This window comes from Anopheles gambiae, chromosome X (assembly GCF_943734735.2).
Source record: "Anopheles gambiae chromosome X, idAnoGambNW_F1_1, whole genome shotgun sequence".
Taxonomy (NCBI): domain Eukaryota; kingdom Metazoa; phylum Arthropoda; class Insecta; order Diptera; family Culicidae; genus Anopheles; species Anopheles gambiae.
In genome coordinates, this window is record NC_064600.1 from 24,497,881 (window position 1) to 24,521,407 (window position 23,527).

General features: G+C 42.1%; 1 protein-coding gene across 7 annotated transcripts in view; it reads left to right on the forward strand.

Moving 5' to 3' along the window:
- The window catches only part of LOC133391686 (protein lozenge-like), a 337,731-nt gene that overhangs the window by 32,858 nt on the left and 281,346 nt on the right, over positions 1–23,527 (forward strand). For all 7 annotated transcript variants that reach the window (XM_061647406.1, XM_061647384.1, XM_061647380.1 and 4 more), the window contains one exon: positions 20,038–20,742. In XM_061647406.1, the coding sequence (XP_061503390.1) occupies positions 20,052–20,742 (691 nt within the window). In that variant the 5' untranslated portion in view covers positions 20,038–20,051. The remainder of the gene's footprint in view (positions 1–20,037; positions 20,743–23,527) is intronic.

Below are 23,527 nucleotides of genomic sequence, written 5' to 3' on the forward strand. Positions count from 1 at the left end.
ATGTATGGTAACTTTACAGTTTAATCAAAAGGCGAAACATTTTTCTTGGGATCAAAGTTGACCCCTATCGAACTTTACGGAAAAAAGTTTCACGATTTTTTCTATGGTTTAATTGATACGGAAACATTACAGGGTTTAAGAGTCCAATAAACAACAATTTCATTTCATTTCATTTATTAATTCAATATCCGCCATCAAGGCTAAATAAAACAGACTTAAAACTAATTAAATTAATTTAATTTGTTAGATAAACAAAATAATTCATGAAAAACTAAGCCCAACTAAACTAGTCTTAACCTAGCAAAAAAATTAAAGAAAAAAAACATATGTAGAGCGTAGAGACTATCATAATCTTAATGAAAACTTAGAAGAATAATTAAAGAGAATTAGAAGAAAAAATACGGTTTCGGAAAGAGTTAAGAGAGGAGTCGAAATCAAAAGCGGTTAAACAACCTCAAACAGGATAGAAGAGAATCATTGAAAGTATGAAGAGTATGACGTGTTTCAATTGACAGAGGATCACGTGGACGGAGAGAACGAGAGGGAACATACAACGAGATGGACGAGAGTAAATCAGGAGCATCAGTATCAGAAAGTAATAAGCCACCAATAAAACATGCCTGAGACACTTGGCGGCGGAAGCTTAAAGAGTGAAGATTGAATAACTGCAATCGCGTTTCATAGGGAGGTAGTGAGGCAGCACCGAACAAACGACGAAAAGCAATCCTGGTAAAGAGGCGCTGAATGCTTTCAATTCTCGAACAGCCATCAATAGTAGGAGGATTCCAGATGATACTTGCATATTCAAGAAGAGGCCTTACCAGAGCACAATAAAGGATTCTTAAGAAGCTTTGATCTCTAAAAATAGAGGTAAAACGTAAAATAAACCCAAGAGTTCGATTAGCTTTTAGTAGAACCTCATCAAGCTGCAGTTTAAAGTTAAGACGACTGTCGAGTATAATACCAAGGTCACGGATGGACATAACACGAGAGAGAGACGAGTTAGAGAGAGTATAGTTAAATGAAATAGGAGAAAGAGAGTGAGAGAAAGAAATAACAGAACATTTTTCAGGGCACAAGCGAAGTAAGTTATATGAACACGAATGAACAAATGCTTTAAGATAATGCTGAAGTCTCATACAATCAGAAGAAGAAGACACAGGTAAAAAGATTTTGATATCATCCGCATAAAGGAGATGACCATCAGGAGGTAAAACATTACAGACATCATTGATGAACAAAGAAAACAGAAGTGGACTTAGCACACAACCCTGAGGGACACCTGACGTACAAAAACACTCCTCAGATAAGTACGACCCGGTTTTAACCCTGCAAGATCGATTACTTAAGTATGAGGACAGCCAGCCAATAATGCCAACACCAAAACCAAGTTTAGACAATTTATCTAATAGTAAAGAGCGAGGTATACTATCAAATGCAGCATAAAAGTCAGTGTATATTGCATCAAGTTGGGTTTCTGCCTCAAAAGATCTAAAAATATTGGAAACAAAAGACATGAGATTAGTTTAAGTAGACCTACCAGGCATAAACCCATGCTGTTTAGGGCTAATAGCTGAACTACAACTATGAAGTATGGTTGGAAGGATACATAGCTCAAAAGTTTTGGCTGTGGCGCATGTTTGGGTTATCCCACGATAATTAGAAACAATGCTACGGCATCCCTTTTTGTGTACCGGAAAAAGCCAACAGGATTTCCAAAGAGCAGGAAAAACCCCGAGAGAAAGTGAAAGGTTGAAAATTTTAGCAAGGTGTGGAGCAAGCACGTCCTTACAGTTTATTAAAACTGAGGCAGGAATGCCATCTGGACCAGGAGTAAAAGAACGTTTCAACCCAAATAACACCTGTACAACTGTTTCAGCGCTAACCGAAATATCAGAGAGATTAATTAAGTTCTCTGGCGTGTAGAGTAGCCCACCCTCGATAAGGTTAGGGTCACTAACCGGTGGCTCAAACATTTGGGAAAAATGAGCAGAGAAGAGTTCGCAAATTTCAACAGGAGTAGAAGCAGTTCGAGAATCAAGTACCATTTCATTAGGTAACGTATTGCATCCTCTTCGTACCCTAACAAATCGCCAGAAGGATGCTGGATCAGAACGGAAACGCGATTGCAGTCTACTCGAATAGGCCTCAAAACGAGCCCTGTCACTGTCACTGTTTATAACCTAACACCATTTATTAGCAGACAGTTTAACTCCGCACGGTTGCGCCAATTAAAAGTCGTGGATTACAATTCGTTAATATGTTTAATATGTTTATAGATTAATCCATCGGGATCTTGAAGATCCTACATGAATGTAATTAAATTAGTGCTTATAGACTATGTAAGGTACATAAATCGATAGTGGTGAACAGGTGCACAAGAACAGAAAATGTATTTTGAAAATAAAATTATTACGTAAGTTGTGTTTATGTTTATGTTTATTTGTCTATCGATGGACAATAATGCCCTCTCGAACCATTTTAGCAATGTTTTACAATGAGTTCTTTACAATGGATTACAATAACATACAACATAAAAATGTGCACTATGGAACCAAATTTAACACAGAAACACGATCATTAAACTCAGTTGGCAAAATCCTCGGCTCAAAAGCGTCGCTGACTGCGTTGAAAGCACGGCACATAAGTAGGAACGGGTCAGAGGAGCCAAATTGCGTTCTACGGTCGTCGAGGGCCAACATTGCCCGAGTCCGGAGCGGCCTGGCCGGAACGTACAGGTTGATGGCAGCCAGTAGTGACGGAGAGTCAATACGGCCGTCGAGAAGTCCCGTGATGAACGACAACCTGGCTTTTCGTATTCGCTCACTTAGGGTGGGTAGCCCGAGTAGTAGACACCTAGTCCGGTGTGCTGAGTCTATCTCTAAAAACATTCCGTGGTATGTTGAAATCAAATAAATCAAAGTTACTTATGAAAGTTCGACACATAGCTGACATAGGATCAGACTGGCCAAAACGAGTTATATAACGAGGGACGCATATGAATTGACGTGTACGTAGATTCCTAGATGGCGCGTTAAATTCTATCGCAGCTAATAGAGTAGGAGCATCAATATGGTGGTTAAGTAGTCCTGATATAAAAAGGCATTTAGCTATCTCACGGCGCTTTTTCAACGACTGAATCCCTAAAAGCAGACACCGGGAATGGTATGACGGTAACACATCGCCCTGTCGCCATGGTAAGAGTCTTACAGCATATCTAGTCGCTTTTCTTTGGATGGCCTCGATTCGATTACTCCATTCTTCGGTACAGGGGTCGCTAACAATACTGCCATATTCTAACACTGATCGGACGTATATATATACATATATATATGTATATATATATATATATATATATATATATATATATATATATATATATATATATATATATATATATATATATATATACATATATATGTATATATATATATATATATATATATATATATATATATATATATATATATATATATATATATATATATATATATATATATATATATATATATATATATATATATATATATATATATATTTAATATACATATAAATATATTGTGACGAAGAAACGCATGCGTCTAGCTCCCATCCAAGCAACACACATCAGTAACGATTCAATTATTCAAAGGCTAATATCGTCGAACTGGAGGAAAGAATAATTCTATTCGGTTCTACTTTTAACTGCTCCAACTTTACATCGTCTGCCAGTCCGTTATCCCGGCCTTAATGGCGGACGCCTCCACGCCATCTTGCCACCACAATTTGGGTCTACCAAGCCTCCTCTGTCCTTGTGGACGGCCTAAAAAGACTTTACGGGCTGGGTCGTCCGTTTCTATGCGTATAAAATGGCTTGCCGGATTATAGCGGCTCCTCCATTGTCCTTCCACACATACGGGGCCAAGTATCCTTCTGAGCATCTTCCTCTCGAACGCGGCTAAGAGGGTTTCGTCAGATTTGGACAGTGTCCATGTCTCAGAGGCGTATGTGAGTACTGGAGCTATATAGGTACTACATAGTCCCAGCTTCGTCCGTCTCGGCAGGTTCTTTGAGGTGAACTGCTTTTTCAGGCTGTAGAATGACCGGTTGGCAGCCAGCATCCTTGCGGGCAACTCAGCTTCCATGTTATTGTCGTTGCTGACCTTTGACCCAAGATAGGTGAATTGCGGGACAACTTCAAAAGTGCGTTCACCTATCTGCACGTCACGCCTACGTAGATTCTGATTATTTATTGGTAGGGTCGCTGATGTTGCCACCATCAGTTTGGTCTTTGCCTCGTTAATCTGCAATCCGAGGTTTTCTGCCGCCTGCTCGATCCCTTGGAAGGCTTCTGTTACATAGGAGAGCCGCAGACCAATGATGTCTATATCATCAGCGTATGCCAGGATCTGGGTTGACTTATAGAAGATGGTTCCCGTAGTCTCCACCCTCGAGTCGCGGATGGCCCTCTCTAGCGCCAAGTTGAATAGGAGACAGGCAAGCCCGTCATCCTGGCGCAGACCCTTGGTGGTAGCAAAAGGTCCTGAGAGTTTTCCATCCACCCTCACCTGGCATGTGACGTTGGTCATAGTCATTCTAACTAGCCTTATTAGTTTGGCCGGGATTCCAAATGAGCTCATGGCGTCGTAAAGTTTTACCCTGGCTATGCTATCGTATGCGGCTTTGAAGTCAATGAAGAGATGGTATGTGTCGTTTCTGTATTCAGCCATCTTCTCCAAGATCTGCCGCATGGTGAAGATCTGATCAGTGGTAGATTTTCCGTTTCGGAATCCTCTTTGATAGTTTCCTACCATCTCTTCGACGTGCGGGACAAGGCGATCCTGAAGGATCAGGGAGAATATTTTATAGGCGGTATTCAACACCGTAATACCCCTGTAGTTGTTACAGTCCAACCTGTCTCCCTTCTTGTATACGGGGTAGATGATGCCGAGATTCCAATCACAAGGCATCGATTCGCTATCCCACACTTCAGTAACTATTTGATGAATCTCGTTTTCTAGTCGTGCACCTCCATTCTTGACCAGTTCGGCTGCAATTCCGTCGGTTCCGGGTGCCTTGTTATTTTTCAGCCGACGGATAGCCTTTCGTGTTTCTTCTATGCTGGATGGCAGTAGCATGACACTATCTGCTAGTGGTGCTTCTAGCTGTTCGTTTAACTGGTTATTAAGTAATTCATCAAAGTACTGAGCCCACCGCGAGAGGACCTCTGGCTGGTTACTAACCAGATCTCCATCCTTTTGGCGACAGCAGGTTACCTTAGGTACAACGTTGTTTCGGTAACCTGCTATCGCTTGGTAAAACTTTCGTGTCGGTCCGTACGCCTCTCTGGTTTGCTCGAGTTCTCGCATGTTTTGCTCTTCCAAAGCATGCATCTTGGAGCGGTAAACTCGTTTCTCTTTGCGTCTGAGCCATGAATATTCATCTGCGCATGCCCGCGTTCTATGCCGTTGCTGCATTGCTCGGTATGCAGTATTCTTATGTTCGGTCACTTCTCTGCATTCATCGTCGAACCAGCCAGATTTGGTGTTGCCACGACGTGGTGGGAGTATATTTCTTGCACAGTTTATTATTTTTGTTTTTAGAGCGTTCCACCTCTCGCACGTAGTTTCATATCTGTTTTCTGGTAGTAGAGACTCGTCTAAAGCGGCTTTGAATTCCTGTTGAACAGTAATGTCCCTTAGAGAGTCCGTGTTGAGCCAAAAAAAAAAAAATTTAAATTAACCAGAGTCGTTAAAAATTGCTAGAATTTGGCATCGCGATCGAATTGAGTTCATTTGTTATAGAGTTCAATTTTAACGACTAGTCATATGCCGCCGTTAAACAAACGACTGTCAAGAGCGTATGCAATGCAAATTAACAGTCGTTTAATTATAGTGCTCGATTTTTTTACCCGTGTTTGCCTATATGCGATATCGAGCAGTCGTTAACTGTTTTGACGATCGTTTATTTTAACAGAAATGAACAACAAATGAACTCGGTTAAACAAAAATTAACTTTAAACGTCTGTTAAAATGTGTTCATTTATTCGCGATGCCGGCTATGGGCTGTGAAATATGTTTGCAGTTTGAGTTTAGCACAGCGGGAATGAAAGATAAATCGATCATTATAATTGTGAACAAAATTACCCGCTGCACAAAGCGATCGAATACTTCTCAACCTCTCGCTCAATGTAGCTAGAGAACAAGAACCAATAATGATAAAGCGAAGTGAAAGGATGGTGAAGAGAGAAGGAGGGGAGAAAAAGAACGTTGGTGTGAAATATTTTTCGGCCATTATGATTTTTGCGCCAACACGATTGCGTACCGGAGCTTTTTTCTCAAGAAGAGATAAACACAGACAGCGCGCTCTCTCGAACGATCGTAAACGCTTCAATCAATCAAGAACTTCGATCGGTTCTTCGGACGTTTCTGCTCGCTTTCTTGATCGGTTTCGGCGGAAAGCGAGCTACAAACCGAGCTCGAAAACTGCTCGATTTTGTTGTGCGGGTAGTAATATTTCAAACTTACCAATCAGGAAGATATTTTATGTTAAATGGCGACTCTGTTTCACCTGCTTTGATCTTCATTTCAAGCCCGATTCACCTGCTTTGATCTGTTATCAGGAGCTTTGGTAATGAAATAGCCAGGTGTGATGGAAAATAAAAGAAGAATAAACAAACATTAAAAGATTAAGTAACAATAAAACGGCATTTACGCCTGCGTTGACATCTGTCACGATTAACTTAACCACTTTTCTATTAACACTTAATGATTTTCGCTGCATCTTCTCTCACCAATCCCTCCCAAATGAACTTTGCATTCGTTCTGGCGATGAGTTTCGAACGTTCACAACACAGCGCGAGAGCGAAGAACACAAACCATATGGTCATAATAAAGTATAAAGGAATTTATTTTACTTCAAATGAATTGATTTTATTCTGATTTACATTTCAAACATTGTTATCAGCCTAGTTGTTAACGTTTAAAATTTTGATGAAGTGAAATCATCTTTACCAGATAAATGAAATGACAATCGACGCATTTTGACCATGTCGAATTATGATCGTCTTTACACATAGTGTCATCTCTTGCGCTTCAGGATCTCACGCTCAGAGAAAAAATTCTCCCACCTTCGCAACGGTGTGAGCGATCGGCTATGGAGGGCGGGAAGAGTACGAGTGTGTGTCTTATGTATACAGCGAAATTTTGGTCAACACCTCGATAGTGGGAGCGTTTTTCCATGGGATGGGGTAGTGGAGTGCGAGTGTGTCGCATGATTCCTTTAAAACTAAGGCCAGATGTAGCGAGAGGCATTAAAATGAGTTACTCTTTGCCAAGCGGGTTTACAATACCACTGCTAGGATGTTTGGAATTACCCGTTTTCAGAACAAAAGGTGTAGGTTTGCTCTTATTAAACCCATTAAAATTTTCTGTTATTTTTTTCGTTTGTTCCGAATTCCGGAACTTGCACAAAAACGAGTAGGCTGTTTCTAAATCTTCTGCCTTCGCAGGTTGCACATATCCAAAGTATTGCTTACTGAGCCCTTTTATGAATGCTGCCAAACACTCCTGGTCTATAAAATCGGTAATCACTTGCCAACTGTTGCGATACAAATCTTTTTGTTTCACTAACGCTTTCATATTTTGTGCAATCTTTTTTGTTTGCTTATAATATACTTGTATGGATTCATCCATCTTCATGGTCCAAAGCTGCGTTTGATAAGTAGCCATGTCTCTCTTGTCGCCAAACGTCAAATTTTCGACAATCTCTTCAAATCTGGTCAGATTGCCGTTAACACAAAAAGTGTCGCGTGCCTTGCCTTCTATTTTATTTATTACGGCCTGAACATACATTTCGTAAACTTGCACGGAGACAATTGGTTTAAACATATTTAATATTTTTGCGCAGTGGCAATCCATGATATTAAATGTTTCTTATTACTATCAATCGTTGGGATGGTTTTCAAAGGATCTGGTAACCTAAACATATCATTTTCGAATCTAACCGAACGTTCGGTAGGATTAAAACTATTGTGTTGTTGTTGCTGCTGCTGCAGCATTTGAGAAAGTTCGCCATTTTGTTGTTGAAGCACGGTTAAACGGTTCCATGGCGGCAAAATTCCCTATGAGAGTTTGCAAATCGACTTGATTCATTTTTCTATCACACGAAAGAGCTTTCACTTTTGGGAAAGGATTAAATCTAGGCTTAAACGTTTAACAAAACAGCTTAGCTCAAATGGGAAATAGATACGGTGTTAATTCTCTGGATTAAAATCCGCTAAGTGTTTGATGTTTTTTTTTTTCTATTTACCTGGGTACCATCATTCCGTGCGTGGCTGTCAAAGCGATAAGACGTGTTGATAACGCTCCAAGTGTTTTTTTTTTTCAAGAAGTGATGTCGGTATCTCGGAAAACATTCCGAGTAGATTTCTCACAGGTCCCGTCTAGACCAAAACCAAGTGAAGCCATAAACTTCATTTGGTCTCGTTTAGGCACGGCCACGGAGAAAATTGTGCGAGTGCAGTGCAAAGGAGCTTTAGCCGCTGTCTTTATACAGATGGAGGATGAAGCTTCGGCATTGCGTATAGTGGAAGAAAACGATGGTAAGCACAGCGTCCAGTGCAATGGAACGGATTTTGTAATCCTTTTCAGTATGGACGACCAGTCAATTATCTTGAGAATTCACGACCTGTCCGCAGATGTGCCTGATAAGGTCATTTCCCAGTTTCTCGGTAAGTACGGTGAAGTGCGTGAGGATCGTGAAGGAACCTGTAGTCACACATACCCGTGCAAAGGCCTTCCCGATGGCAACAGATATGTGACGATGGTTTTAGAGAAACCTATACCATCGCACATAACTATACACGGAGAATATACGTACGTAACGTATCGAGGCCAAATCAGAACATGTCGATCCGCAGCTTCATGGGAAGACATGTTCTGATAATAGAAAAGAATATAAGAACGGTAAGTAACGTTTGCCAGTCTCGTAGTACAGTAGTCAACTCGTACGACTTAACAACATGCCCGTCATGGGTTCAATCCCCAAATAGACCGCGCCGCCATACGTAGGACTGACTATCCTGCTATGGGGGGGAATCAATTAGTCACTGAAAGCCAAAGCCCACAAGTGGGTACAGGCAGGCCTTGACCGACATCGGTTGTTGAGCCAAAGAAGAAGAAGTAACGTTCAAGATCGACTTACAAATCACACCAGCGAGCCAGTGCAAAATAAGCCCGAAACTTCCGCGGCTCTTAAAAAATCCGACAACCGTACCAACACCCACCAGACCGGTGTCACTAACATCAACGTCGCTGTTGGCGCCAACGTTGTCACTCAGACCAACGTCGCCCTTAGTGTTATTACAAACACTGCCTAGTACGACAGGGCCCACAGTAGCGCTAGCCAAACCTGCTGCTTCGACATCTGTCGTGGAATTTAAGGCTCCACCGGCACACACCGTCACCTAATCTCTTCCTTACCAATAGCGCACTAACTAGTGCGGCTATTGTAAGTAAAAGAAGGACAGACGATGCATCCGACAGCGACGATGCATTCGCTAACAAGTGTACACAAACGCAAGTCTGGACGACCACCAAAGAACAAAAACAGACGCGCGATTAGCTTATGAATTACCACAAAATAGTAGTGAGAACTTAATGATAAAAATATTCCAGTGGAACTGCAGAAGTGTCCTGCATAAAAATGTTGAATGCAATGCAATATGAGCAGGACATTGACTCTTTCGTTTTGTGTGAAACCTGGTTAGCCAAAACTGAGGATTTTTTTCTTTCTGGATTTAAAATAACCAGATCAGGGCGAGATGATGGTATGGGTGGAGGCGTACTGGTGGGTGTTAAAAAACCCCATTCCTTTTATAAACTCTCATTTCCTGCTATGAATTTGATCGAAGCGACTGCGATTCAAGCCAAAATAAAAGGTGAAGATATTTGTTTGGTATCGATTTACATAAAACCATTAACCAAAATAAATGAAAACAATTGTATTAGAAATGAATTAGAACATCTTGCTAAAATTTTACCAGCCCCTTTTGCAAATTTGGGTGACTTTAACGACGCCCGTGGTGAAATAATCCGTAACTTCTGTGATGATTTTCAACTATCTATTTTGACTACTGATGAAGCAACTCGAATCTCCAAACCCCTGGCAAGGCCAAGCGGCTTAGATATCTCCATAGTTTCCGCAACACTCGCTTTAGATTGCACCTGGGAGGTCATTCAACATTGACAAAAATGTTAGAGGTAATAGTACGGAAAATAATTTAGATTTGAAACACGACCTTACACGCAACATAGACTGGCACAAATATGGGGAGCTTATTAAAAAATCATTTGTCTCACGCGATACAAATAACCCAATGGAAAAATATGAAAAAAAATTTGCAGATTCCATCCTCCAGTGCGCTTTAGAATCCCAAACAAAAACTAACACTAGCAAAAATAAAAAAGCAAACTTCCTACGATATTGTGGGATACCGAGTGCAGCGAGATGTACAAGTAAAAATCTTTAGCTTTTAAAGAATATAGTCGGGTAGGTTCCACGTCACTGTACGAAAGATACCAAACTTAAGAAAAAGCTTGCAAAAACCTACTGAAAGCTAAGAAAAGAGGGTATTGGAGGAGATTTATTAACAGTCTCACCTCATCGACATCCATGCGTGAATTGTGGACCACAGCCAAACGAATGAGAAATAGCACAATAACCAACGAGAGTGAAAAGTTGGATGGGTCTTGGCTAGGCCCATTCGCCCAAAAAATGTGTAAAGATTTTGCTCCACCCTCAGAGTTTTCTCAAACCTCTCCTGGCTCACATCCTGAACTTGATACTTTATTCACAATGAATGAATTTAAATTAGCATTGAACAAAATACACAACACCTCACCTGGGTTGGATCACATAAAGGGAAAACTGCTTAAAAATTTACCAAACTTTGCCAAAGAACAGTTACTCGAACTATTTAACAAATTTTTAGAAAATAATATTGTTCCCCCTTGCTGGCGAGAAATAAAAGTAATAGCCATTCCAAAACAAAACAGCACGTCAACAGACTCACCAACTCACCGGCCCATCGATATGTTATCCTGCTTAAGGAAACTGTTTGAAAGCATGATATTGCCTAGGTTAGACAGCTGGCTGGAAAACAACCAGTTGCTATCCAAAACACAATATGGCTTCCGTAAAGGGAAGGGCTGCAATGACTGTCTTACATTACTTACAACAGACATTCAGTTAGCCTTCGGTCGTAAACATGATATGACATCCATATTCCTTGATGTTAAAGGAGCTTTTGACTCCGTATGTATAGAAATATTATGTCAAGAATTAGAAAAAGCCGGTATTCCTCCGAAACTCAATAATATATATTACACATTACTGTCTAAAAAAATAATGCACTTCAACAACAATTTTCTAAATTTTAACAGGACAAATTACTACGGGCTACCTCAAGGCTCTTGTCTTAGTCCTTTGCTTTATAACTTTTACGTGAGAGATATCGACTCGTGCCTTGTAAACGGTTGTACTCTTCGACAGTTGGCAGATGATGCTGTAGTGTCTTTTGCTAGCCCCGACAGTGCCAAAATGGAAGCTTCATTGCAAAAAACATAAATAACTTAACAACCTGGTCAACAAACTTGGGGATTGAGTTTTCCACTGAAAAAACAAAACTTGTAGTCTTTTCAAAGAAACATCACCCTCCTGCTCCTAGGATATCATTGAAGGACAAGAGAATAGAAAATGTTAACACATTTAAATATCTTGGAGTTTGGTTCGATCGCAAATGCCTTTGGAGAAGACACATACAATACTTAGTAACAAAGTGTAGCAAAAGGATAAACTTCCTCAGAACGATTACCGGTACGTGGTAGGGAGCACATCCCAGAGATTTACTGCAGCTGTACAAATCAACAATCCTATCTTCCCTTGAGTATGGCTGCATATGTTTTCACTGGGCAGCTAGTACACATGTCCACCGGCTCAGGCGAATTCAATATCGATGCTTGCGTATCTCGCTGGGATGCATGCTTTCTACACACACCATGTCCCTCGAGGTGATGGCTGGGATCATGCCACTGGACATGCGATTTAAATAGCTATCTCTAAGAATCCTGATTAAGAACTCCGCCTGCACCTCAAATAGCCTGTTTATAAAAAAAAACTTCATAGAACTGCAAGATTTGAATCATAATTCAAAAATACTACATATATGGAACGATTACTTGACTTTGGGCATAAAACCGCTGCTAACTAACACCCCACCTCCGATCAGTCATCAGACAAATTTGCCAGACGAATTCCTATCAATTGACATCTCAATGACATATTCAAGGAAGATATTCACCAAGGACACTCTACCGGAAATAGCTCCAAAACTATTCGGAGAGCGTTTTGGGAATGTAAACTTGAATAATGAGTACTTCACGGATGGCTCCAAGATAAATGGCAAAACAGGCTGTGGAGTATTTTCGCGTCATCGAAATATCTCCTTACAGCTAGAAGCACCATGCACTGTATTTGTTGCAGAACTTTCTGCTATCTTCTGTGCGCTAGAAGACATCGCTTCTAGACAAACAGATAGATACGCAATTTTCACAGATAGCCTCAGTGCCATCGAAGCCATTAGGTCTCAATCAATTGAACACTCAAACTATTTTTATCGGAAGATAAAAATATGTTTGCGTTCTCTCTCTCTGATAGAGGCTTCATGATAACCATAGCCTGGATTCCTGCTCACAGTGCAATAGCTGGCAACGAACACGCTGAAAGACTGGCAAAAGCGGGATCGAACTCGATCGAAATACTCAGTCAGCCTATATATCCGCAAGAAGTGCTTATGGTACCAAGGCATTACTGTATAGAAAAGTGGCAACAATACTGGAGTGAAGATGCTCTTGGTCGCCATCGTCATTCCATATTACCGAATGTTAATATACACCCATGGTTTAGAGGCTTGAAGGTTGGACGTTCTTTTATCAGGGCTATGTCAAGACTGATTTCAAATCACTATGGGTTAAACGCTCATCTCATCATGACATTGACCACTTACTGTGCTCGTGTCAAACGTACGAAAATTGTAGGTATCAACTCCTTCATCAGTGAAAACTCTAAAAAAGACACCACTCATCTCAGTTCGAGACCTATTAGCTATGTTAGATATAGATTATCTTAAAATTATCCACACGTTTATGCAAAATAATAATATTTCCACATAATCATTACATTTCACACACATCCACACAACAAATACAGCTTACAACAGACAGGTTTTTTTTAGTTTAACAAAATACACTTCCTCGAAAGGGGTTAATACGGCAAGGCCGTAATAAAAAAAAAAACAAACAAACAAACAAACAAACAAATACCTGGGTACCACCACAAATCGTCCATGTATCGGGAGATGGTAAAAACCGGATGATGCCACAAAATAAACGGCAGGACACTGCACTAATCACTTGTTGGGTTTTAGTCGTACACCAACTTTATTATTACGCACTATAATCACGCACAGATAAACGGAACGGAAGAACCTCACGAGCGTACAGTTTGGCGGTCGGAATGATAAGAGAAAGACGATCGCCCGGTGCGATCGTTTATCCCTGCTCTCCTATCGGTGCGATCGTTTATCCCTGCTCTCCTATCGGTGCGATCGTTTATCCCTGCTCTCCTATGGTTCGTGGATGTTCGGTCCCTACGTTGTCGTCCTGCTACTCCCTATCATTTCTAGTGCCATCTAGCGGACGCTAGTACAACGTCGTGATTGCACTGCCGGCGCTGACAGTGCTGAACACAAAAACGTACCGCCTTACGGGTACGCGGTATGTGGTACGATCACCACAGGACCCCCCTCCAGTGACGGAGTCACTGTTTTTTTGGATATGATTGCCGTCAAACGCGAGACGCGGACTATGGCATTAATTGATGTGGAATCGTAGTTGCTTCTTTTTGGTCAGACCCTCGAGAACAAACGCTGGTTTGAGTCTGTCTATGGAGATCGATTCGTTCTTGTTATTTCGTTTGACTATGAAAAATTTTCTGCATCTACGTATTACTTCGTAGGGTCCTTCGTAAGGTGGTTGTAAACCAGTTTTGACTTTGTCAACTCTAACGAAGACATTCTTGCACGTCTCCAGGCTTTTGGGCATGAACTGTGAGTAGCTATGTTTTATGTTAGGAGGAATCGGTTCCACGGATCTGAATGCATTTTTCAAATTTAGGATGAAATCGGGGAGATCTGTCGGGTTATTATCGGAGGGTGTAAAAACTTCGGACGGAAGCCTTAGGCTTTGTCCGTACACCATTTCCGCTGGGGAACCCTTGATGTCGTTTTTAAAGGAAACTCTTATGCCAAGCAAAATTAGAGGCAAATATTGAGTCCAATGTAAGGTATCATCGTGCGCTTTTATAGCTCCCTTCAGTTGCCGATGAAATCGTTCGACCATGCCATTGGCTTGCGGGTGATAGGCTGTAGTTTTTACGTGATGAGTGCCGAGCAATTTTGTCAATTCCTCGAACAGTCTAGATTGAAACTGACGACCTCTATCAGTTGTTACAACTAACGGGCATCCAAAGCGCGATATATATTGCTCTACAAATGTTTTTGCAATAGTTGGTGCTGTGATGGGGAAACATTGGGGTGCTGTGATGGGGAGTCTGTCATGGGGAAACATTCCGGCCATCGTGTGAAGCGATCGACGATGGTCAGAAGATACATCTTGTCCTCTGAAGGAGGCAACGGACCCACGATATCCATGTGGATGTGGTCAAATCTTCCTTTTGGTACCTGGAACGTTTCCAGTGGCGAACGAGTGTGTCGCACCACCTTTGCTTTCTGACATCCTATACAGGCTCTCGTCCAATTTGCTGCATCTTTATTAATAGAAGGCCAAAAATATCGTTCCACCAGCAATTTCCGTGAAGCACGGATTCCTGGGTGCGAAAAGCTATGAGTATTATCGAAAATTATTTTTCTCAGAGACAATGGTACGTACAACCTGTTCTTTCCCGCAGAGGTTTCAAAAACTAGGCTGGTTTTGTCTAGCACTAGTTGACTAAGTTTGTATTTTGTGTTTTTCATGTTTTCTAATAGATGTTGTAATTGTTTGTCTGTTTTCTGTTCTTGAGAGAACGTCTCATAAGTTATGTTGGTTATAGCTTGTGTTTCGCCCACTCTCGACAACGCATCAGCTACAACGTTGCTATCACCAGCTATGTAACGAATGTCATTGGTGAACTGTGATATAAAATCAAGTTGTCGACTCTGACGTGGTGATTTTTCTGCCTTCGATGTTAGCGCGGTTGTGAGAGGTTTATGGTCTGTGAATACTGTAAACAATCTACCTTCCAAAAAGTATCGAAAGTGTTTAATGGCTAGTGCTATTGCTAATAATTCACGATCGAATGTGGAGTATCTTTGCTCGGTAGGCGTAATAGTTTTAGAAAAAAATGCTAAAGGTACCCAATATTGGCCTTGCTTCTGGTGTAACACTGCTCCAACAGCGACGTTGGATGCATCTGTTGTCAAGGTTAGAGGTGCTTCTCGCTGGGGATGTGCTAAAAGAGTGGCATTTGATATATCATCCTTTACTTGTTGAAAAGCAATTTCACATTCATCCGTCCAAATGAACTTTTCTTTCACCTTTTTGTTGCTATAATGAGCAATTACGCGATACAATGGTTCAAGCTTCTCTGAGACATGAGGGATGAATCGATGATAATAATTGATCATCCCTATTATTCTCTGAAGTTGCTTCACTGACATTGGTGTCGGATAGGAGCGAATTGCGTCTATTTTTTCTGACGAGGGAGTTATACCTTCTTCCGATATAGTATGGCTTAAGAAGGCCAATTTGGAGACACCAAAAACACATTTGGATGCTTTGATTTTTATGTCATGCTCCGCTAGTCGTTTGAAGACTGTGTGTAAGTGTTCAACGTGTTCATCATGTGACGAACTGGCAATCAGGATATCGTCGATGTAAACAAAAACAAAGTCGAGATCTCTAAATATACTGTCCATAAATCGTTGAAAAGTTTGGCTCGCGTTTCTCAAACCAAATGGCATACGTAGAAACTCAAACAATCCGAACGGTGTTGTTATGGCAGTTTTATATATGTCCTCCTCAGCAATGGGGATGAGGTGGTACGCTCTCACTATGTCCAATTTCGAAAGATATTTGCAACCGTGCAGATTCATCGTGAAGTCTTGCACGTGCGGAATTGGATATCGGTCAGGGGTAGTTATTGCATTCAGCCGACGGTAGTCTCCGCATGGACGCCAATCGTGATCCTTTTTGGGTACCATGTGCAAAGGAGATGAAGCTGAAGAAGAAGAAACTCTGCAGATTCCCAAGTCCAACATATGTTGGAATTCTGCTTGAGCTATCTTGTGTTTTTGTGCGTCGAGACGCCGTGGTTTAGAAAATGGCAATGGACCTTTGGTTTCTAAAGAATGTGTCACTGTGTGACGAATTGGTGCCTTGTAGTTAGGGGGTTCCACCAAGCAAGGGTACTGTTTTACAATGGCTGAAAATGGATTGGTTTCCATTTGGTAGTTTTTCGGCGTCGGAGTATCTACTACTGCGACCACTGCTGTTGTTTCCTGTCCTGTGAGAGGATCGATTAAACGTTTCCTCTTGAGGTCTAACAGCAGTCCGTGTGTGGCCAAAAAATCAGCTCCAATAATGGGGCGATTTACGGCTGCCAGGATGAAGTAATGGCTAAAAACTCGTCTCAAACCAAGGCTGACTGTTAATAATTGAGTACCGTATGTAGAAATTGAGCTGCCATTTGCTGCAACTAAAAAATTATCAGTTTGTTTTGCACATTTGCCAAGCAAGTTGTGGGGTATGACGGAAACATCGGCTCCAGTATCGATCAAAAAGGTTAGTTTCGATGCTTCATCGTCAATGAAAAGACGATGGGACCCTCTGACTGCTCGCGGATTTTCCGTCTCATCCGCTAAGCGAATTAGTTTTTTGGGACGGAAGGGTTGGAAGACGTGTCACGTGAAACCCCAAAATCACAGGGTGGCAAGCATTTCCTTGCTGCCTCACCGAAACGATGGTGATAGTAACAAGTCGAATGCTGTCTTCGACTTTGTGAGCGATTGTATCGCTTACCACGCGTGTCGTTTCGTGGGCGTCCACGAGAGCTGCTCCTAGAACGTCGGGAAAGATTCTCAATCATTCGTCGCAGTTCTTCTATTTCCTGCTTCAGAAATTCCGTATTTTGATTTTCGGGAATTCGCCTCGAGATTCTCTCAGAAGAACCACTTGCAACTGCAGCTACTGTTCCAGCTTGTGTTGTTTCCCACAATCTATCTGCTATCCGTAGAAGCTCGTTAATGTCTCTTGCGTCGATTGCAATGAGCGTGACCTCTATTGTTTTCGGTAACCTCGAGAGCCACAGCTTACGAATAAGCTCAGTGGTCAAATTAGCAGAATTTCCGGCTAACTGTACCATGTGGCGATAAAATTCCGAGGGACTTCTATCTCCCATCTCAACATGGTATAAAAGTTGCGATATCCTTTGCTCCTCACTGATCGTAAGGCGTTCAAGCAATTGAGTCTTCAAATAAGTGTATGGTTGATCTTGTGACGGTGTGGAAACAACGTCCATCACCTTTTTCAAAACATCCTTTGGAAGCGCACTTATCAAATACGAATAACGTGTGCGTTCTCTTATGACGTTAGAAACGTCGAACTCTGCCTCAGCCGCTGCAAACCACGCTGCAGGAGAGTCTTCCCAAAAAGAAGGAAGCTTTGTGGACACACGTGCTATCTCTGGGGTTGCATTGGTCGCAGAAGTGCTAGGTACCGAGCCATCGCTAGGTTTCGTGCCCTTCGCTGCGGCCCCCGGCATTGTGATCACGACTGGAGGTTGGTTGGCGGTTGGAGTACCAGGTACCGACCCCCCGCCAGTTTTTGTGTCCTTCACCGCAGTCCCCGGCATTGCAATCACTACGTTTCACAATTATGGCTGTTGTTCGTTTGACACTTTCGACTATGCTAACTACACTGTTCTAATTTCACCATATATAATGTGCGCGACCGACTATAATTTGTACATGAATATAATAATGTAATAATGTGTGAATGAATATAATAATGTAATATTGTGTAAATGAATACAATAATGTAATAATGTGTAAATGAATATAATGATGTAATAATGTGTAAATGAATATAATAAAGTAATATGATATAATGATTGTTGGCTAATCTTGTGTGCGTAGTGCGGCAATTTACAATGGTTTGGTGATATTCGACCACGTAAAAAAAAAAATATTCAGAGTAAAAAAAAAAATGATAGAAAATGGAACGCGCTCACCGATGGTTTCCTTGTGGTGGATAAACTGCAACGATAACGTCGCTGCACAGCGATGGCGGTTACCACGAGGTGACGCCGATGAGCTGCGATGGCGTCGATGAGCTGCGATGGCGATTTCCACGGGAAGGCTTCGAGCACTGCAATGACGGTTGCCACGAGGTAGCGTCGATGAACTGCGATGGCGGTTCCCACGAGGTGGCTTCGATGCACTGCGATGACGGTTGCCACGAGGTGGCGTCGATGAATTGCGATGGCGGTTGCCACGAGGTGGCGTCGATGAACTGCGATGAGAGCGATGACGCAGCAGTGGTATCGTTTCACGTGATTTCTGGTGCAGCTGCGATAATCCTGATGACACGGTAGATGCCGCAAGATGATTATCCTGCTGCTGTGCTGCAGGCACTTCGCAACTGCCGATCGGTGCCACTGAGTTAGGGTGATGACGGCAACCGGAATGTGAAACCGGCTTGCACTTTTAATGCCGAGTATGGGGTCCGCATGGATGGCACTGCCTGTGCGTATGGATGGCAGGACTCCGGTGACGCTCGGAACTGGTGCAATGCGCGGTTGGTTTGCCCGTTTGTGCACGACGCGCCAAAGTGCGTTTAGCTTTGCTGTGTCAATGCGTAGTGCGAGACGATGACGTAGTTCAGGCGAAACGTAGCTAAACGCGGCTCGGTTTCGTGTGACGATGAACTCAAGCACGGTGCAGTACGGTGCTGTGCAACGACATTGCACAAATTCTCACACAGAGAGGATGCTGCGCGGTGCGGTGCGACGGCGTTGGTTAAGCTCGCACACGAAGAGGAAGCTGATCGGTGCGGTTGCACTATCTTCCTGGACAACGGCACCTTAAACAGCGCAATGTAGCGTTCACTATTGCACTATCTTCCGTTTTTTCCGTTATGCGCGGATCACGTCGGGGTCACCACTTGTTGGGTTTTAGTCGTACACCAACTTTATTATTACGCACTATAATCACGCACAGATAAACGGAACGGAAGAACCTCACGAGCGTACAGTTTGGCGGTCGGAATGATAAGAGAAAGACGATCGCCCGGTGCGATCGTTTATCCCTGCTCTCCTATCGGTGCGATCGTTTATCCCTGCTCTCCTATGGTTCGTGGATGTTCGGTCCCTACGTTGTCGTCCTGCTACTCCCTATCATTTCTAGTGCCATCTAGCGGACGCTAGTACAACGTCGTGATTGCACTGCCGGCGCTGACAGTGCTGAACACAAAAACGTAGCGCCTTACGGGTACGCGGTATGTGGTACGATCACCACACACTTAAAGTGAAGAAGAAAAACACGCACTTAGGAATGGTCCGAACGGCTGCGCCAGTTATGGATAAAACGATAGCAATTTTTATTGATGGAATAATCCGAACACAAGTACCTCTGATTTGCAACTGACCCGCCGTCAGTGTATTAGGATCAGCCGCGCACGCATCTAATGATGTTCACATCCACTATCATAATCCTAATGTGTCGCTCGACGAGGATGGCTGTGACTGTGAGGATGGCGTACATGTATGCGTGCAATCCTACAGTGCACCGACGTGAAAAACTTAGGCAATTCTCCAGCCAAGGGCAGGTGTGCCTCATGTACATATCTGAAGATCAAAATAGATAATTAAATTTAATGTATGGTTCGTAACGCCTAACTTATCTATGTTTCATTCTTCGTACGTGATTTACGTTTCTTACAGAATTTGTGCCCACAATGCACCTCACAATCAATAGTGCACCCTCACTGAGCAATGGTAACGGTGCTACTGTTAGTGCAGGAAATATTGGTAATGGAAACAACGGTTCATCGACTGGAAATAGTGGCGGCTCTGCTGGCAGTGGTGGAAGTCTAAATGTATGTGCTCAAAATGGCAACAGTCACTCTGGACAACATGAAAGCCCAGGCAATGGAGGTTCAGGCAGCGGTGCAAATACAGGCAGATCCAGTAATAATGGCAATGGCACCAACGGCAGAGGAGTTGGCGAAACTGGAAACGTTAGCGGTACCGCGACCAATGGCAATGGATCGAGCACGGGTGCCGGAAGCGAAAGTGGCCCACCGTCGGCGGCCAGCATCTTGAACGATACTTACACCAAAATGACATCAGATATCCTTGCGGAGCGGACGTTGGGCGACTTTCTGTCCGAGCACCCGGGCGAGCTTATCCGAACCGGGAGTCCTCTGTTTGTGTGCACTGTGCTGCCCCCGCACTGGCGCTCGAATAAAACACTTCCGGTTGCGTTCAAGGTCGTCGCTCTCGGTGACGTCGGTGATGGTACGATGGTAACGGTGCGAGCCGGCAACGATGAAAACTATTGCGCCGAACTGCGTAACTGTACAGCGGTAATGAAGAATCAGGTTGCCAAGTTCAACGATCTGCGATTCGTGGGCCGAAGTGGTCGTGGTGAGTATGCATTCTCATTCATGTTTTATGTATACAGGGTGTTCGAGATAAATTTGACAGTTTCTGAGGGAATAGGAAAGGAATTTTTATCAAATTAATGTTAAATATTAAAAAAAACAAATTCTACAACGTTTAGCTTACCATGTTTGCCGCATTTTTTAATCGAAGTAAAAAATCCCTCCGCCCTCCGCGTCGATGGCCGCCTGCACCCGCTTCCGGAACCGCGCGCAAGTCCGGACAACCATCTCTCTGGGGATGGCCGCAAACACGGCCTTTATTCTGGCCACCAGCTCCGCTTTGGTATTGCAGGACGCCCTGTTGGTGTCCCGCTCAACTGTGCCCCACACAAAGTAATCCATAGGATTAAGGACAGGGGAGCTGGGTGGCCAAACGTCGGTGCTGGTGTATCGGTCGAAATTGACAGTGAAATTGATGAAAATTGGCGTGTTTTTACGGCCGTATGGCATGGTGCAGAATCCTGCTGCCAATCGTACGGCCGCTCATTGGCCACCGTATTGTTTTTACGGTGTTCTGCGAACACATCGCTGCCTTTCGAATTTCGGCATTCGTATGGCCGGCACGAACCATCATAACACACGTTACGCGCTTGTACAATTCGGACGGGTTCCACATATTTACGGAGCTAGACATTTTTTACACTTGTTCGCACAACTTTTAGCAATCGAATGACATATCAATCATTTCGATACGTCAACTCAACCCTGAGATATAAACCCAAAGGCCAGGTGTCAAATTTATCTCGAACACCCTGTATCTGAGTAGTGATTGATACGAATACGTTTGGTACGTACGGTCGTCAAGTCGCTCAACTTTACATACCCGTCAAGGATACATGCTCTGTATGCAACGTGTTCCCCATACGACGGATTTTATTGTCCTCAATCAAAAAGTCACAGTCAAGCTCATTAGTGGTCTTCCTGAACGACAATAGCTGTTATCCCTAGAAGAAGTAGAGTAAAGCTTGTATGCGGTAATAAGAGATAACCCATTACCCATAAAAGAGGCTAACCAGATGGAGTGGATGAAAAAACGAGACACTTATTAAAAACTACGGCACATCGAATATTTTTAAATTCAGGAACCATTTCCTTCCTTTTTCAAAATTTTATAAACCATCAGCAAAAATCTAATTCTCTTACGATTTTGAAAATTTATAGGGGGAGGTAGGAAAAGACGGACTCTGCGGGTGTTGCACACTGCAACAGGATTCTTTCTTTCAGCCGAAGTATATTGTTTTTATTAAAACAAGCGTTTTTTAAGCATCGATATTTTTATTTGCGAAGCTAAAAATCCGTCGCTTGTAAAAAAAGAACCCAAGCTATCTTGCAAGAAGATGAATCAAAAGCAATGCAAGACCTACGTTATGTGGTACACCCTATGTGAAACATGTGGTTTTCCATTTTCCAATTCAGACCAGGGGACAGGATGGACTATGTGTTCGAAATGCTTCTCTTGGTTCCACTCAGAATGATTTAACATCGTTGAAATATTCTACAGAAACTGTTCTTATGTCCTTTCTTCTTAAATTTTGTGTTCATTGATTATTACCTGAATTTGCAATGCATTAAATGACGTTTGTTAAAAATGTGATATTTTTAATTAGGTTTTCGTTGATTATATTTGTTTTGATTGCTTGCTAAATTATTTGATTGCTAAATTACTCTTTTGTAAAAGGAGTCAAGAAAACAACATATAATGTTAAAGTACTGTAAAACTCTTCAATTTCCAGCGTTTTCTACAGGTGTCCCTTCATGGTGTCCATCTTTCCCATACCAGGTTTTGATCCCATACTTGAACAATTCAAAACTGCACCAAAAAAAATGTTTTTAATTAGTGAAAAAAATATCAAAATGGATAGATGCTTCAAAATTTCAACACATTTTCATATAAAATATGAGGGTAGCATAAGGGCTGCTACTTTTCATGGTCACTGCATCCATAAATCTCTAGATTTTCAACATTTTAGTTAAAGTGTCCGTCTTTACGGTTACATGATTAATATATGATAAAAGTAATTCAACAATGCAGCATCCAAACTGAAAGTTATACAATACATTTAATAACATTGTTGATACAAAAATTGCTAAATTCACGAACAAAACACATTTTCAATGGTGTGGTACTTTGTGGATCTAATTTTACTACTGCGGATGTTAAGGTCTGTACCTTGCATTGTTTATATGTTTTAAGTTTTCCTGCGAAGCAATGCGAAGGTATTTGGGGGATAGAGAACTAGAGCAAGAGCTAGTTCATCTCGATTCCACGTAGAACAGTACTCGCCAGCCAAGCTTTCAACATCTCCTCCACTGAATTTCTTTCTACCCCACGGCATGGACGTCTGTCGTCTCGCATAATACCTTTCAGTTGTTTGGTGCGCAAGGCTGGCTTTACAGGGTTTCCTATGATAAATTGGTTCGTCCCATATTTTTCAAGTTTTGTCACATGATTTATTCACTACAATTCATAGATTATCAGAGCATTTTCTAACATTCCATGACCATTTGATGCAAATGATAAAAAAATAATGGAATTCGCTCTATAAATCGTGGGAACGACACATAACACTAAGAATTCAAACATTTTCGGGAAACAAACATAGAGCATTGGTAACTCTGTATTTGTCGGCTACGTTTACTGCCTGTGAACAGGGTTTTCCAATTGAGTTTAGACTAGCAGCATACTTTTTTGGAATAGTCGCAATAGATTCGTGACTAGCATCCTCTATTTTTGATTGCGAGCAATCGATTACTGACTAGAAGCAATG